Source organism: Rhinatrema bivittatum, chromosome 12, assembly GCF_901001135.1.
Source record: "Rhinatrema bivittatum chromosome 12, aRhiBiv1.1, whole genome shotgun sequence".
NCBI lineage: Eukaryota > Metazoa > Chordata > Amphibia > Gymnophiona > Rhinatrematidae > Rhinatrema > Rhinatrema bivittatum.
The window spans coordinates 67,058,456-67,076,646 of record NC_042626.1 but is presented as its reverse complement, the minus strand read 5'-3'; the positions used below and the strand labels follow the sequence as shown (position 1 = coordinate 67,076,646).

Here is an 18,191-nt window from a genome sequence, read left to right as displayed (position 1 = left end):
AGAATACTTTACTCTAAATTCTCACAGACCCAGGGAGACATGAATGGTTTTGAGCCTTCCTGCCGTGGCAATTTGGGATTCACAGACCTGCCTTTCTCAATGCAAATCATAGGTTAACAGATCGCCAGTTGTTTAGGGGTAGGAGCTAAACAATTACAGGACCAGCTCAAAGCATCTCTGAAGACTTGGAGTTGCAAGGGGAACTCCATGCCCAGAATTAAAGGCATCTGATCGGGCAGTCTGGTGAGGGATCCCCGGATTCCTGGTGCAGGGCTGGAGTCCCAGGTCACCACTTTTGGCCCAGCGACACTGTATAGGTCTTGCAGCACACGGCTGGCTCCCAGGACTTTCGGCCGTTGGACTTGGCTCTGGGGCTGTATGACGTAGGCCCGGCCAAATGAAATTCCATGAGAATGTTTCAGGGTTGCCCAAGTCTCCAATATGGGTCAAACAAAATTATACATCTCCAGGACTCCTTACTTATTTCAACAGAGAATTATGACCTCTGACTGGTAGGACCTTTTTCTCATTCATATAAACCCACCTGCCCTCCTGGGAAGTCCATTCCTGAGGAGGTTATTACAGGGCAGATAAACTGTGACCTCTGGTAACCAAAGCTTTTCTGTATTGCAGGACAACCATCATACGGACTTCTTTTAATGAATTTAGGGTTGCCCAAAATAACACAGGATGGCTATCACAGAGAATTCTGATCCCAGTCATGGCCCCTGGAAGCCCCTTATGATGCCCTGGAATGAGGAAATGCATCCCAGTGAATTCTAATTCTCGTTTTAACATTCAGCTGCACATGGATACACACAAAGCCACAGACATGTTTACTGTAGGCAAGCTGCTTCTGTGCTTATTTCCTGGCAGAATTCGTACTGGTTTTGCAGATATATGGCTTCCTAGTAGTCTCATCTTCAAAGCTTGCTCTTTAGCATCACCAGCTAAACTGCATTTCTGCTGGTCATAGTGATCCAGGTCCTGGCTTTACTTCATGGGATGCATGGAAAGCAGGAACTACAAGTCCCAGCATGCACTGGGGTAAAACCTGGCATGGTTTCCCCTCCTTCCCAACTATGAAAATGTGAAATAGTTCAGCTTTAACTTTGAAAAACAGAGAAAACCAATACGACATGTCGAAAGAAGAGATTGATAAGAAATAAATACAGATATGTGAATGGTTCCTCATTATTCTGAAGGAAAGGAATGATGGGAGAAAGCTACACTAGAAAGGGGTCATGTGGTTTTAAATGTGTAGATAGCGCTAGGGATCACAAGGGAGTCCTTGTCATTTAAAGGAGAAACATCTGGGCCAGATGTTTCTGAACAGGGTTTGTGGGGCACTTCAGACGGGGATCCTGAGCTACTGCCAGCCCTCTTCCATGGATACAGTCCCCCCTCCTGCCCGAACTCCACCTTCTCCATTTAATTATCACATCTGTCTATCATTGAGCGTGGTTTCCGCTTTCAGGGGGAAAACTTGTCCTTTTTTGGAAGCCCTGGAAGCAAGTTGGGATGAATTCGCAGCAGGAGAGGGAGGGAAAGACAGAAGGGACTGATCAAGCTGAGATCCTTTTCTCTCCCCCCCCCCCCCCCCCCCCCCCCCCCCGTGCCCTGCCCTACACCCTCTGCATCTCTCCTGCTGCCAAGCCTTTTCCCTGGCCCACTCCCCCCTCCTATCTTTCTATGCCTCCCAAAGATACTGTGCTCCTGTCAGAACTCCAGGTCATCATCCAGATGTTTGCTCAGCACTGGGCTTCTAACTCCTGGCCCCATACTGTTTGGGGGACAAAGGTGTGGTGGGGGTGGGGGAGAGCTCGATGTCTGGGGATAAGGAGACTGGATTGCCAGTGCAGGAGGAGCTGCAAGTCTGGAACCACTGGAAAGGAACAAAAAGGAGGGAGGGAGGAGGAAGACAGGGGGAGAAAGACTGAAAGGCTGCAACGAGATAAAGGCAAAGGTCGGATTGGGAATCAGAGAGATGCCCAGAGGGGAAAATGAAATTAAGAGGCGGGTGATGAGAGGATAAAAGGGGGAAGGAATGGAGGAGGGGACAGGGCCGGTGCTTCCATTAGGAAAACTAGGCAGTCTCCCTAGAGCACCAACATTTTGGGGGGCGGTAAAATCAAGAGAGGTGCTGTGCCAAAGCCAATACTGCCAAAGAAGGGAGCGCTGTGCTGGAGCGACTGCCGCTGGTAGGAGGGAGCGCTGTGCTGCAGCGACAGCTACTGGTAGGAGGGAATGCTGTGCTGCAGCGACTGCCACTGGTAGGAGGGAGCGCTGTGCTAGAGTGACTGCCGCTGCTAGGAGGGAGCGCTGTGCTGGAGCGACTGCCGCTGGTAGGAGGGAGCGCTGTGCTGCAGCGACTGCCGCTGCTAGGAGGGAGCGCTGTTGCGGTTCTGGCCGCGAGCGTCACGACCAGACCCTTACCTCCGTGCTCCTGGACCTGCTCCCAATTCCGGAGGTCTGGTTTGCGGCCTGTTTGGTGGCGTCCTGCGGGGGCCGCGCCGCCGCGAAGCTTCCCATGGACGCCCTGCTTCTAGGCGCGCGCGCCACTCGGGTGCTTTTCTAGGCCGTTTCCCCACCAGTGGTGACTCCACCCAACTCCCGACATCAGACACAGAGGCCTTGATAAGCCGGCCGTGGACATTCAGTCTTTGCCTTGCAACGGGTTTACCTCCCGGTTCCCTGTTGCGCTGTGCCCCAGAGTGACCTGCCTTGCTATTCGCTCCGTTCCTGTTTACCTGCTACAGTTCCTGCCTGGTCCCAGAACCCGAGCCCCATTACAGTTCTGACCTACTGTCCTAGTCTGGTTCCTGTTCCCAATCTTGATCCACAACCCACCTAAGTCCCAGCGGCCGGGCCCCTACGGGCTCCTCTCGGGGGGGCTTTGACTTCCAAGGGTGAAGCCGCCTAAGACCCAGCGGTTGGGCTCCTACGGGCTCCTCCCAGGGGAGCACCAGCTTCCAGGGTGAAGAGCATCTGCCTCCCGGCGGGCTACTTACTTGAGACATTGACCACCTTTCCCAGTCTCCTGCAGGTCGGCCCAAGGGTCCACTAAACTGAGACTCCCATAACAGTGCTGTGCTGGAGCGACTGCCGCTGGTAGGAGGGAGCGCTGTGCTGGAGCGACTGCCGCTGGTAGGAGGGAGCGCTGTGCTGGAGCGACTGCCGCTGGTAGGAGGGAGCGCTGTGCTGGAGCGACTGCCACTGGTAGGAGGGAGCGCTGTGCTGGAGCGCTGGTAGGAGGGAGCGCTGTGCTGGAGCGACTGCCGCTGGTAGGAGGGAGCGCTGTGCTGGAGCGACTGCTGCTGGTAGGAGGGAGCGCTGTGCTGGAGTGACTGCTGCTGGTAGGAGGGAGCGCTGTGCTGGAGTGACTGCCGCTGGTAGGAGGGAGCGCTGTGCTGGAGCTGCCATCAATAGGTAAGTTGAGGCAGGAGATGCATTACTGAAGGCTGACCTAAGGTACCAAATGATCTTGCACTGGCCCTGGGAGGGGATAAAGTGTGTGTGATGGGGGAATTGACTACCTTAGTGCCAGAGGGCAGAAGTAGAGCATTTTGAGTTCCTGACACTGGATTCTTGCTGTCTCCTCCAAGCTTCATCAAATCTAGGAAGAACTCAGACAGCATGGGGTAGATATTCAAAGCTGGCTGAGTAAGTAACATAGCCGGTTACAACTTTTCCGGCTAAGTTAGGATGTATATTCAGCGGCACGGCGAAACCCCTGAATATACAATTATGTGTACACACTTAGCTGGATAAGTCTATCTGACTAAGTTTACACCTGCTCTATAGCGCGTCTACACGTATATGGATACTTACACGGCTAACTCCGAATATCAGTATACTTGCTTGCCCGCTTCTGCCCAGTACACGACTACATTTGTGTGCGTGTAACTTTTAGCCATATAAGGGACTTACCTCCTGGGCGCACCAGGCACACAGGGGGCTCACAGCCAGGCACTGCTTGCAGGAATTCACCCCCCGGGTGGCACAGATACTGGAACCTGCAAGAGACAAAACAGGCAGGGTTAAGAATGGTACGGGCTAGTGGCACAATTCTGCAGTTGCCACAGACACAAAGGACCAGGGCTGCCAGATGCCTTAGTCCCAGAATGGAGGTCTTTTGGTCAGTCCTGGCTTTTGAACTTACATCCCCATCCATTGTGGTATTTGCTGTTCTTGCTTCTGCCACTTGCAGGGGCACTAGAAGGCAGCAGGAGGGAGCTGACAGAAATCCAGGACTGGTTTAACTGTCTCCCTCCTGGAACTGGGCCACTTGTGAGGTCTGGATGAGTTTCCTGTACTTCTCAGGACTCTCTTTGCACTTTCGGGAGTTGAAGCCTATGGCCCTGAACAGCTAAACTTCTGGAAGATGAGATCCCTGGAGATGACATCATAAAAGTGCAATCATCCCACTGTCTGACCGCAGCCACCCGGGAGACAACGCAGCCTGGAAGCAGCATGCTATTTGCACGCTGCAAAAGCTGAGCACAAAGGGTCATTTTTTTCACACCCCCCTTCCCCCTCCCAGTTTACTGAGCAGATGTGACCTGGATTAACCACTCACAGGGCCGGTGCTAGCTTTTTTGCTACCCTGTGCCCAAATTCATTCAGTGTCTGTCCTGGGCCCATCAAATAAAGCCCAGATCCATCCTGCAAGCTATATTTTTAAAAACTGACACCCACCACCCACCCCAGAACCCATGGATAAGGAAGGGTATAAGGTACCCTAGGCAACCCTACAGCCTTGTACACAGGCTACCTTCCCTCACGCACGTACCCACACCCAGGCCCAGCTCGACCAGGTGTGCATACTGTGCATTTGCATGGGGCGGCACACCCAGGGGAGGCGGCGAGGCTGCAGGGCCACCGGCAGCCGAAGAAGGAGAGAGGTGTAAGCCGCTGGTGCTCAAGCTGCCGGCGGCCATCAGAGAGTCCCGTCTCTGTTTGCGTGGCACGCGCACCCACACAGCTTCCGCTCCCCCCCCCCCCCCCAATCAGGAAGACGGTGGTGGTAGGGGGGGGCAGGAGGACGACGCCGGTCACCATGGGTGGCTAAGCCCCTCACATGGGCTCTGAACTTGGGGGGGGGGCAGCATGGAAATAGCTTGCCCGGGGCATCACAATCTCTAGCACCGGCCCTGCCCACACCCTTTAAAGACACACACAATTAAATTATGCATTTATAACAAATTTTACATGAAAAAGAACATTCAAAGGTAAAGTCTTCTGAGGCAATAATAATACAACATGCTTAGTATATTTACATGCACTCCTATGGAGCCAGCCAGAAAACTCTACAAAAAGACATTTGGAACTCCTATGGAATTAGACTTGTTGTCATGTGTATTGGGGGTGAACTTGGCCCTCAGAAAGCCATGAATAAACAGAATAACCATTACAATATAGTAAACCTCCCATACCAAAACAACCCTAACAATTGGAAAAGGCAACACTGCACATATTACACCAGGCCCTAGAACACCAATAACCAGGCTGCTATAGATCCTTACACAGAAACTACATGCCAGCAAAATACCTCACCTCAGACACATATGCAGAACACAGAGAGACGCTGACCAAATACAGAATAAAGAGATCAGAAACTTACAGAAAGTATAAACGGAAACGTGCTGAGAAGAATTGAACTAGAACCCTCAACAAGCCAGCCTCTGTATGCAGAGCAACAATGGAAAAACAGAAACATTACCATTAAGAACATAAGAAATTGCCATGCTGGGTCAGACCAAGGGTCCATCAAGCCCAGCATCCTGTTTCCAACAAAGGCCAAACCAGGCCACAAGAACCTGGAAATTACCCAAACACTAAGAAGATCCCATGCTACTGATGCAAGTAATAGCAGTGGCTATTCCCTAAGTAAACGTAATTAATAGCAGGTAATGGACGTCTCCTCCAAGAACTTATTCAAACCTTTTTTGAACCCAGCTACACTAACTGCACTAACCACATCCTCTGGCAACAAATTCCAGAGCTTTATTGTGTATTGAGTGAAAAAGAATTTTCTCCGATTGGTCTTAAATGTGCTACTTGCTAACTTCATGGTCCTTCTGTTATCCGAAAGTGTAAATAACTGCTTCACATCTACTCATTCAAGACCTCTCATGATCTTAAAGACCTCCATCATATCCCCCCTCAGCCGTCTCTTCTCCAAGCTGAACAGCCCTAACCTCTTCAGCCTTTCCTCATAGGGGAGCTGTTCCATCCCCTTTATCATTTTGGTTGCCCTTCTCTGTACCTTCTCCATCGCAATAAAACATTAAAAAATAAAATCAAGAAATATAAAACATCAATCATAATAGTCAAATCATATTCATAAAAAGAATATTTCAAACCAAACCAATAAAATATTTCAAAACATCTGATGAACAAAAAATCCAATAATTAAAAATATTCTATTCCTCCCCCAAAATTAAATATTTCAAAAGAGCAGAATCATCAAATTACACCCAATAATTAGAACTAATAAGGATAAAAAAATCTGCTCTCCCTACCTGCGATCTTCTGATTTCCAATCACCCTGAGATTGTCATGGATTGGGGGAGGTAGGGCCGCACAAACTTTATCTTCTCTCACAAGTCTAATATGCACAATAACCCATTCATTCTCTCACACACTCCCTCTCTAACATGCACAGGTTCCCTTTCCCTCACAAATACATTACATGGGTGTGTATGCCTGTGAGAGCCTATATGTGACATATGAGCTCTCACAGGCACACAAGCATACAGGCTCTCACACAGACACACACAGGCTCTCAGACACAGGCTCTCAGACACACACTGGCTCTCACTCAATCACACACACATGGTCTCCTGCTGTCTTCGGGCTGCAGTGGGATGAGCTCCACCATGGCCCTGCAGGCCTCTTGTTGTCTTTGGGCCATGGTGGAATGAGCTACACCACGGCCTACTGATCTTCCTGCTTTGCGGTGGGGGGGGGGGGGGGGGAGAGCGGATGCTTTGCGCAGCTGCCCGCTTAACAGAAGACCTAGGCCTCTCACTTTCAGCCGCCAGCAGTCTGCAGCATTTCTCTTTCTTTGGCTGCCCGTGGGTTGAGTGCCAGAGGCCTGCAACGCCGATCCTTCGGCTGCTGGTGGGTTGAGCGCAGGCGGCCAGCATCCTCTTTCCTTTGGCTGCCGGCGGGTTGGGCTCCGCCGGCGACCCCACAGCCCCTCTTGCTGCCGCTGGCCCCCATCGCCCGTGTGCTGCCCCCTTGCAACTGCACAGTACGCACAGCCGGTCGGGCCGGGCCTGACCACACATAAGGCCACCCGAAAGGTTTCACTTTTTCTACATCAGTTTATTCACTGCACGGAACGAACTGGTTATGAGGCTGAATTGCCCAAAGGCACATCTGTTTTAATAGAAAATCCAGACATCATCTTCAGAGAAACCAGACAGCTATCAAGGTCTGACACACTGCAAAGATAAAGAAATCTGTGATGACCAGGAGACTTATTAACCAGAGTCAGAACAGGACTCAGTGTCCTGACTCTAGATACGGGAGGGTTAATGGGAGCAGGCCCAGGTGGAAAATGTTTCAATGTCTCTTTCTCATGGATCACAGAGCTCTTCTGGTTTCACCCTCTGCATGGTGTCCTACTCCTATTGAACATTTATATGTATGCAGAGCTGTACAGAAGCACTTAAGAGCCAGTCCCTGCTCTCTAGAGCTTACAATCTAGTCAAGAGAGGCAGTCAAGACAAATTGGTATTTGGAGAGAATCAGGGAAAAGAATTTCAGGTCTAGTTTAATTGAAGACAGAATTGCTGGTAGCTTGCCTAATTCTGCTTTTTGACAGAAGCGCAAGCTGAGAGGGTGCCGGCTCGGCCTGGCCAGCAGCCCTGGAGCCGCTCAGCAGGCGTAGGGTGTCAGGCACAGCTTGTCAGCCAAGTCGGCGGCTTTTAAATGCCCACATGCTCCCCAGGGAGGCCCAGCTTGCCCCACTATGGGGGGGGGCAAGCTGGGCTTGCCCCACTATGGGCCCCGCCTCTCCCAGCCCCTCCCCCCCCACTATGGGGGGGGAGGGGCTGGGAGAGGCGGGGGCCCATAAATCGGCGTGGGGCTGACGAGCCCGTCCCCAGATCCCTGAAAGTTCCTCACAGTCATTTACTATGAAGGGTACCCTCGCTGTAACGGGGGTGGGGGGTGGGGGGGGTCAACAACCTGCAGAAAAGTAGGCAACAACCTGCGGGAAAAGTAGGCAGGGTTAGGTCAGGGGGCGGTGACATCACGCAGTGCCCTGCGTTTTCCAAACTAATCGCGTATTTCAGCGGAAAAGGTCTCCAGCGCAGGTAGAAAAGGCGCAGATCTCTGTTGTTTTTAAAAGGGAAAGTCCACGCACGCACTCGCCCTTTTGAGAACTGGCGCAAAGTCTGTGGGGGAAGAGCCATCCACATCGTTTTTGCAAGTTACCCGCTACCTCTCGCAAAGCTTTTACCAATCGTTTGGTATTTCCCATCCCTATTCCTGAGCACGTGCTCACAGCAGCAGCCCGGTTACCCCCGCCGCCCCTTGCATATCCCCCCAACTCACTCCTCTGCAGCCCAGAGCCGGTGCCCTGCCCCTCTCTAATCAGCGACAGCTCTGGCACAGCATCCCCTTCTCTCCCCCACACTTTTCTCTTGCCAAATCCGACATCCCACTCCCTTTTCCCCTGCCCCACCTCTTCTCCCTGCTCAGCACAGCAGCACCACCTCCCCCAATCTCTCTGCCCCCCTGCTGGCAGTGCCCAACATCCTCTTCTCTCCCCCCCACCCTCACCTGCCCAGCACCCTGGCTCCACAACTCTCCTTCTTCCTCTGCAAGCCCGACACCTACCCGGCAGCCATTCCCTTCGCTCTTGGAGTGCTGTTGCTTTGAAAGTGGATGGGCAGGCATTTCGCCATCCCCTGCCCCACAATTTTGGCACCGTAAGTGACTGCCTAGTTTGCCTCATGGAACAGCCGACCTTGCTCCAAAAACTCACTCACAAAGAACCCACATTGGTGGGACAAAGGGATAGAGGAAAGGGTAGTGCTGCTTCATTGCTGGGGCACTTAGGGCCTGCATCTTCAAAGGAAGTTCTCCCACAGGGAAATCCCTTTTTAGAAACCCTGAAGCAGAGCAAGTCTTATTCTTATACAGCAGACAAAGAAGGACCTATAAAAAGCTTGCATGCATGGCTGAGACAACACCCAGCATAGTCCTGGTTGCTGAAAGTTGATTTCACTGCCAGTTTTCTGGTTTGTGTTTATAGCTGAGATTAAGGGATAAGACCTGGCTGGGAGGAGGAAGTAATGGCAGGTGGGTGTGAGGACAGAGGAACAGAGCAGGGCGTGCAGGCACCTTCCCTAACTGCAGCTGGGTAGGCTCGGCCACTTGGCTGCTGACCACACAGTGAAACCTTGCCCTTGCGTGTGAGCAGTGGCTGCAGGGCCTGGATTTTAAGCACAGCAAAGTCCTGCCACCTCCTGGCCCATTCGAAGCAGCCGTGGCCCATTGCTTGCAGTGGCTCCTTGATCTACTCTGCCTCTTTCTGGTCCGAATCCAAGGTTGTTATACTCAGTAAATATGTATTGAACATTTCTTTACTTCGTGAATAAAAGGTGTTTGCGTTCTATTTTGGGCTCCGTGCACTTTTTATGCAAAATATCTTGCCCCGAGGTTATGCCGTAGCTCCTTGTCAAAGAGGCAGACTTTCCAAGAATCCTTGTGGTGATGCCTCAGCGAGGCTCTGAGAAGGATCAGCACTGCAGCAGTGACCCTTCCACAGCACAGCGCCGCCCCAGGTACTGTCCTACAGCTTCAGCACTGGGTTTGGGCCTGCCCTGTGATGTGGCAGCTGAATCCACTCCAAACCCTGTTATCAAACAGCTGGAAGACAGGCAGGAGGAGTCAGGCCTGAGCATAATAATTCTTCTTGACAGATCGTACTTTGGGGCACCATCGATTCCGCAAAGAAGAAAAGAGATAATTAAACACAGAAGGTTTTTGCACTTAATTACATTCTTATTTGAACATGTTCTGCAAGTAGAGACTCAGCGGAGCTCCTCCAGCTTGAAATGTGATTAGGACAGGCAAGAGGGCAGATGGGTGAACTATGGCCCTGAAGAGGGAATGCAGGGGCAGGGAGACAGAGGGAATGCAGTGCCAGAGAGATAGTGCATGACAGTGAGAAATAGGCAGGCAAAGAAATGGAGGTGGGGGGGGGACGGGGACTGAGGCAAGATATGGAGAGAAGAGGTTGGGAGAGAGGTGGAAAGTAGATTAAAGCACACTCAGAGCCGGGGGAGAGTTCACCTCTCAGATGCTCTCTCCCTTAGAAGCAACCTCCCACTCCTATCTTTTCAGATTCCAACCTGCCAGGGTGTCAGGTGATAGGGGAGTTGCTGTGGGGTGCCAGAGACCCCAGTTTTAGTCATGCTCCACTTTTGAAATGTGATTCGGTCGCATGCTCTGGCATAGCCTGATCTTTGGACTGAGATCCAGAAAAATGGATCCAGGGCAGGAAAGGGACGGAAGCCTCCCAGAGCTGGATTTTTAACTACGGCATTCGTAGGCAGAGGCTGGGGGTAGGAGAGATTTGCTTCGGTACATGCCCATGTTGCCTATCCCTAAATTCAGCCCTGTTCAGCCCTGTTCCCTCCCCCTGCCCCGAATTGTTGCAAAATTCCCATTGTGGATTGTGATCCCATTAAAAAAAAAGAGGGGCCATACAGGAAAGCCCCCCCCCCCCACCCCAGATGAGGAGGGCCTGGGGAACACAACCTCACATCTGTCTAAATATATTTCTTTGCGCTGCTCTTTCTTCCACCACCTCATGGCTTCCTTCCCTTCGCTGGAGGCATGGCGGTCCCTGCTGATTCACCTGCTGTGGTCGCTCTCATCCACGGCAGGGGAAGAGACGGCAGCCTGAGGGCAACTGATAACAGAGAACTGCATCCTTAAGGGCCAGATGGTCTCTGCTTTCGTTCCCATAGACACAAAAATGGAAAAATCCATCAGCACGTCAGGGTGCAAGCCTGCCTCTTCCAGCAGTCTGGGGGCCGCCCTCAGAACAGGAGATGTGTCAGCGGCCTCCCCCCTCCATCCCATCCATCCTCAACTCCCTCCTCCCTGCAGCTCCTGCCTGGCCCTCGCCTCCCCCTCCTGGTTACATCCCCAACGGAAAGCGCTGGCGCAGGACCATCCAATAACGCCTTCACCGCAGCCCCAATACTGCGCCACTGGCTGACACATTTCAAACTCAGCCTGGGCAAAAGGCATCATAAGAACATAAGAAATTGCCATGCTGGGTCAGACCAAGGGTCCATCAAGCCCAGCATCCTGTTTCCAACAGAAGCCAAACCAGGCCACGAGAACCTGGCAAGTACCCAAACACTAAGAAGATCCCATGTTACTGATGCAATTAATAGCAGTGGCTATTCTCTAAGTAAACTTGATTAATAGCCGTTAATGGACTTCTCCTCCAAGAACTTATCCAAACCTTTTTTGAACCCAGCTACACTAACTGCACTAACCACCCCCTGTGGCAAAAAATTCCAGAGCTTTATTGTGCGTTGAGTGAAAAAAAATGTTTTCCAATTAGTCTTAAATGTGCTACCTGCTAACTTCATGGAATGCCCCTTAGTCCTTCTATTATCCAAAATTGTAAATAACCAAAGTTGAAATGGTCCTTCCACCACCTGCCCCAACTCACAGCTGTACAGGGATAAAATATAGCACTATAACCCCCCTCCCCAGAGGGTAATCCATGTATTCATTCAAAGCTTTTAACTGCATAACTGTTTTCCATTACTAGGCCTCCTTTCCAATTTTAGTTCAAGGTAGTTTGCAACATTCTTCAAGGGAAGGTAAATCCCTGCCCCAAAGAGCTTACAACCTAAGTGGGTACCTGCAGAAACAGAAGATAAAGTGACTTGCAGAAGGTCACAGGAAGAATCCTGGTTTTCAGCTCACTGCTTTAACCACTGGGTAACTTCCTTCCCCTCCCTGCTGGAGGCAGCCCCTGGACTTGTTTTGGGATTCTCCCACTGCATTAAGGTATAACACACAGGGAAGATGGATTCTCACATTCTGGAGTCCCAGGACCTGCGCTGTTACCAGGAATCGGAGCTGTGATGGAAACCAAGGGTCGGAATCTGTCTGGAAGCTCCTGCCCGGCATGACTACCGTACAATTACATGCAGGCACTCAGATAAGAGGGACCACCTCTCCCAGCTGAGATGTGCCCAGCCCCCGGGAAGAACAGCAAGACTATACATTCTGCTCTTCCCAGGGAGGGGGGTGCACAGTGAGTCCCTGCTGCTCCCAGGAGAGCGTGCAGCCAGAGCTGGCGTGCAGGGAGTTTAAGTGACTGGTTGAAGGGCAGCAGTGCTCAGATGGGAAATGGAGTGGGACGTCTCTAGCTTTGTATCTCTGTGCCCACTTCCAGCTTTGTTACAATGCCCCCACGCTGTGGGAACCTCCTTTCCAAGTTTCAGCACCTCCTGTAATACAAAGGGTTTCAATTTCAGGAGTACCCTACACACGGCCATGGAGATTTTCTCACAGGAGAATATCCTGGAACTGCATGGCGAAGAACAAGCCTGGTCAGAGTGGAGAACAACGAGACTATTCTGGCTCCAAATCCTGCTTCGCCCCACTGACACTCATGGTCACTTTATCTCCCATTGCCTCAGGCACCCTGAGACTGTAAGCTCTCTGGGGCAGGGACTCATTGTGCACCTCTCCCTGGTTTAGGGCTGTATAGAAGAGCACAAACAATATTAAATTTGCCAGGGGCGGGAACACCACATGCCGTAGATTGGGAAGCAGACTGCCCCTTGAACTATTTCCATAAGAAGGAGCTCAAAGACCTATCCAGTCCCAGAACATCGCCTTAGAACAGGATTTGTGTTCCTAGGCAGGAACCTTAAGAAAACAGCCTTAGAATAAGCAAGAAAAGCCCTGAAGCTGCGCCCCTGTGCACCCTGTCAGCCTGCAAAGTTACAAGAATGGGAAGCGATCGAGTTACAAGCCCCGGCACAAGGAGTGCAGTCCTGTGTTTACAAAGCTCCCTGGCAGGAAAATCTCCTAATTAGGAACAAAAAGTCTGCACAAAGAGCCCCTGGCCTGGGAAGATGGGGAGCAGCCTCCCCCAACTTACCCCAAACTGCAGCGGGGGGCAGAAGCAGGATGAGAGCCGGGGCGAGGAGGAGCAGCCTTGCCCCCATGTCGGGCTGTGGTGAGAGGGCGCTCCAGAGCCCCCCGAGGTGTCTGGATCCTGCTCAGCCCCGGAGGAAGTGAATCAGGAGGCTCTGACAGCAAGGCAGGGGGCTGTGCTCTCTCTCTCTCTCTCTCGGGCTCCCTGCAGGAAGTGACTCCGCCAGGTTTGAATCACCGGTGGGGTGTGCCCTCCACCCGGCTGGGGCAATAGCCCTGCCCTCCCCTCCCCTCCAGCGGGAGAGGAAACCCTGCCTCAGGATGGGCAGGACTGGCCCGAGGCCACCTCCGTGGAAGAAGTGCCAGCAGCTGCAGCTTTTACAGGCGGAACTGCTCGCGGAGTCCCTTCCCTCTCCCGGGCAGCTCCTGTACCTGATCCCCGAGACCCGCAATGACCGTAACCAGGTCTGCCCCCGGCTAACTGAAGCAGAAGGGAAAGCTCAGCTGGAGCTCCCCTGCTAAAACGGAGTTTTTATTCCCTTCAGAGACTCAAGGCAAGGTTCCTTGAGGGACTGGCAGCGGGGTCCCTCTTTCTATATTTTAACCCCTCACTTACCCCTGTAAGCCGCACTATTTTTATTGGACAAAAGGCAAATATTTTGACCGTGAAACCTTATGATTTATGATTTTGTTCAACTGTTCTATGTAAAGCCCCTCCCCTTTTTTGGGCATCTCACTGTTTTATGTAAACCGGAGTGATTTGTATTTCATACAAGAACCTCTGTTTATAAAAATTAAAAATAAATAAATAAATGATTTACATTTTCCTTAGTTGCTGACAAGAAATGTTTAATCAAGAGCTCTCCCCGCTGTCTACGCTCCCTAGCAGTCTCTGACTCATGGAAAAGCTCTCCCCGCTGCCTATGCTCCCTAGCAGTCTTGGATCAATGGAAGAGCTCTCCCCGCTCCTGTGCTCCCTAGCAGTCTCTCTGACCAATGGAAGAGCTCTTCCCGCTGCCTGTGCTCCCTAGCAGTCTCTCTGACCAATGGAAGAGCTCTCCCTAGCAGTCTCTCTGACCAATGGAAGAGCTCTTCCTGCTGCCTGTGCTCCCTAGCAGTCTCTCTGACCAATGGAAGAGCTCTCCCCGCTCCTGTGCTCCCTAGCAGTCTCTCTGACCAATGGAAGAGCTCTCCCCGCTCCTGTGCTCCCTAGCAGTCTCTCTGACCAATGGAAGAGCTCTTCCCGCTGCCTGTGCTCCCTAGCAGTCTCTCTGACCAATGGAAGAGCTCTCCCCGCTGCCTGTGCTCCCTAGCAGTCTTGGATCAATGGAAGAGCTCTTCCCGCTGCCTGTGCTCCCTAGCAGTCTCTCTGACCAATGGAAGAGCTCTCCCCGCTGCCTGTGCTCCCTAGCAGTCTCTCTGACCAATGGAAGAGCTCTCCCCGCTGCCTGTGCTCCCTAGCAGTCTCTCTGACCAATGGAAGAGCTCTCCCCGCTGCCTGTGCTCCCTAGCAGTCTCTCTGACCAATGGAAGAGCTCTCCCCGCTGCCTGTGCTCCCTAGCAGTCTCTCTGACCAATGGAAGAGCTCTCCCCGCTGCCTGTGCTCCCTAGCAGTCTCTCTGACCAATGGAAGAGCTCTCCCCGCTGCCTGTTCCCTAGCAGTCTCTCTGACCAATGGAAGAGCTCTTCCCGCTGCCTGTGCTCCCTAGCAGTCTCTCTGACCAATGGAAGAGCTCTCCCCGCTGCCTGTGCTCCCTAGCAGTCTCTCTGACCAATGGAAGAGCTCTTCCCGCTGCCTGTGCTCCCTAGCAGTCTCTCTGACCAATGGAAGAGCTCTCCCCGCTGCCTGTGCTCCCTAGCAGTCTCTCTGACCAATGGAAGAACTCTCCCCACTGCCTGTGCTCCCTAGCAGTCTCTCTGGCCAATGGAAGAACTCTCCCGCTGCCTGTGCTTCCTCCCTATATGAGAATTTGTGTTTAAATTCTAGAGGTGTTGATGGGTTTTTCCACCCATCAGTAAAATCCCTTTGGGATGTTCTTGCTTATCAAGAAAGCTGAGTCTGTTCTCTCTCCTGATCTAATTTCCCAAGGCAATAGGGCAGTTTCAGGCAAATGATATCAACTTCTCTCTGACTAATCACTTAAGGGGGAAAAATGCAGCCTGACTTCCATATGCTGTTGCCAGTGTGCAGGAGCCTAGTCTATAAAATGTAACTTATTTGACCAATAGTTATAGGGCCGTCACTATCTTATTTCACATATTTACTGCCAGTGAAGTCCTGTCCTGAATGAGTTGCAGATATTATAAAACAAATATAAAACAAATATTATAATTATTATTATAAAATTATAAAACAAATATTATTTAAAGTGTTTTTCTCTTTCCGTCTCATAATATTTTGAAAATGGAAGAGAAGCCTCAAAATATTTAATTCAAACATCTGGGAGAACTCTCTACAGAGATGCTGGGTTTGTGTTGGTAGTCACTACCCAGAAAAAGGACAATACATGAAATCCTCTTCTCAATGTGCGGTGGTGATCAAAAAAGAATGTTAGGAATGTTCGAAAATGAATGGAGAATACAACAAAAATACCATATTCCCTCTGAATTGATCCATGGTGCGACCGCACCTCGGGTATTGTGAGTAGTTCTGGTCGCCCCATCTAAAACAAGATATAGAAAAGGTGCAGAGGAGGGCAACGAAAATGATAAAGGGGATGGAACGGCTTCCTTACGAAAAGAGGTTAAAACAGATTATGGCTTTTCAGCTTGGAGATGAAATAACTGAGATGAGTTGTGATAAAGCTTTATAAAATCATGAGTGGAGTGGAAGCAGTAAATAGGGAACAGTTATTTATTCTTTCCAATTATAGTAGGACATGCGGACACTCCATGAAACTGGTAGCAAATTTAAAATAAATCAAATAAAGTCTTTTTTCACTCAACGTGCAATCAAGCTGTAGGATGTGTTGCTGGAGGGTGTGGTCAAGGTATCTAGCATAACTACGTTTAAAAGGGTTTGGACAAGTTCCTGAAGAAAATAAACAATTATTAGCCAGGTAGAGTTGGGAAAGCAACACTCATCCCTGGGAGTAAGTAACAAGGATTTGGAGCTACTCCTTGGGATTTGCTGTGTTCTTTGAAGTGACCTTGACTGGCGGCCACTGTCAGAGACAGGATGCTGGCTCAATGGACCTTACCTCTGATCCCACATGGCACATCATTATGTACTCATATGCATTTGGGGGTAGATTTTCTAAAAGTGTGCCCACGCGTACTTTTGTTCGCGCACCAGGCGCATACAAATGTACGCCGGATTTTATAAGATTCGCGCATCTTATAAAATCCGGGGTCGGCGCGTGCAAGGGGGGTGCACATTTGTGCAACTTGCGCGTGCCGAGCCCTGCGCGCGCTGCCCGTTCCCTCCGAGGCCGCTCCGAAATCGGAGCGGCCTCGGAGGGAACTTTCCTTCCACCCCCCGCACCTTCCCCTACCTAACCCACCCTCCCGGCCCTATCTAAACCCCCCCACCTGTGTTTTAAAAGTTACGCCTGCCAGAAGCAGGCGTAACTCGCACGCGCCAGAGGGCTGCTGGCGCGCGATTCCCCAGCCCGGGACTCGTTTCGGAGGCCTCGTCCGTGCCCCCAAAATGCCCCCGGGCCGGCACCATGCCCTCGGAACGCCCCGAATGTCGCGTCGGCCCTGACACGCCCCCCAACACGCCCCCCGGAAAGCCCCAGGACTTACGCGCGTCCCGGGGCTTGCGCGCGCCGCCGAGTCTATGCAAAATAGGCTCGGCGCGCACGGGGGGGGGTTAAAGGGTTATGCGCATAACTTAAGTGCGTAACCCTTTTAAAATCTACCCCTTGGTGTTTTTGAGACATTGAATGCTCTTGTTCCTTAGAATAAAGTAAAACAATTTTGGAATTAAAATGAAAATGAAAGTCAAATGGTCCCCAACAGTAACTCATGGTTCTCTTGGGTCCTTACTGTACTGAATATGCATGAGCTACATTTGCATGCACTGCCTCCACTGCATATTCAGTACGGATATCCTGAAAATCCAACTAGCTTGCGCACACGAGGACTGGAGTTGTCTGCCTCTGGAGTACAGTGCACCCTAATCCAGTCCCTCCCATCCTAGGCAGCAGCGTGGAAGGTATAGGGAGGGGGAGAGGCTGGAATGGACAGCAGAGCAAAGAGGAGGTCAGCTTTTGTCTGAATGTTTATGGTCCTTTAGAGCAGTGGTTCTCAAGCTTTTTTTGGCCGGGACACACCTGACAGATGGTTCTCACATGCGTGAAACACTGAACATGTGACCATCAAGGGGCTATATGTAAACATCCACTCTGCATCCACGGGAACGCCCTCAACAATGGGTCAGAACAGAACTAGGTCATTACCCAAAAAACTCACCGTACAAAAAAGATATTCTGGTTCTGCTGACATCTCAGTAAAAGCAAAACAAACTCCCTTTACTACCAGGCACAATACCCCTCCTTATGAAAAGACAGTAATTTACCACTAATACATGTCCTATTGAGAAAACACAACAAATAAGATTGATACAAATGCCTACACGCTAGTAAAATACCTCACCTCGGTCATACTCCCAGAACTGACCTTCACCAAGTACAGAAAACCCACAAATTATAAATATGGAGACAGAAACTGGAATGGAAAACCAAAAAAGCCACCCTGCATGCAGTGCGAACCTGGAGAAATGGAAAGAGAAATATAGCACCTAACATAGTCCCAGGATCTGCAATAATGCATACAAACTAATCCACACAAAGTTACACCTACATTATGGCATGCACTCAAACAGTAACAATCCTATCTATGAAAAGGCAACACTACAAATACTAAACCAGACCCTAAACACTAATACACCTCCTATTAGGAAAACAGAATAAGCCAAGCTGCTACAGATCCCCCACACAGAAATAATTGTAAAACTATTCTAATAAATGTTACAAACAGCTGATGAACAGAATAATATCCAACAATTAAAAACTCATAAATTAAAAATT

The 18,191-nt window shown here is 50.8% G+C and overlaps 1 protein-coding gene across 1 annotated transcript in view; it reads right to left on the bottom strand.

Moving 5' to 3' along the window:
- The window catches only part of ITGB3 (integrin subunit beta 3), a 37,744-nt gene extending 24,143 nt beyond the window's left edge, over positions 1 to 13,601 (bottom strand). The window contains exons 1-2 of the mRNA XM_029574174.1: positions 13,163 to 13,601; positions 3,931 to 4,016 (exon numbers count right to left, since the gene is read on the bottom strand). Of these exons, the coding sequence (XP_029430034.1) occupies positions 3,931 to 4,016; positions 13,163 to 13,229 (153 nt within the window). The 5' untranslated portion in view covers positions 13,230 to 13,601. The remainder of the gene's footprint in view (positions 1 to 3,930; positions 4,017 to 13,162) is intronic.
- Positions 13,602 to 18,191: the final 4,590 nt, after the last annotated feature.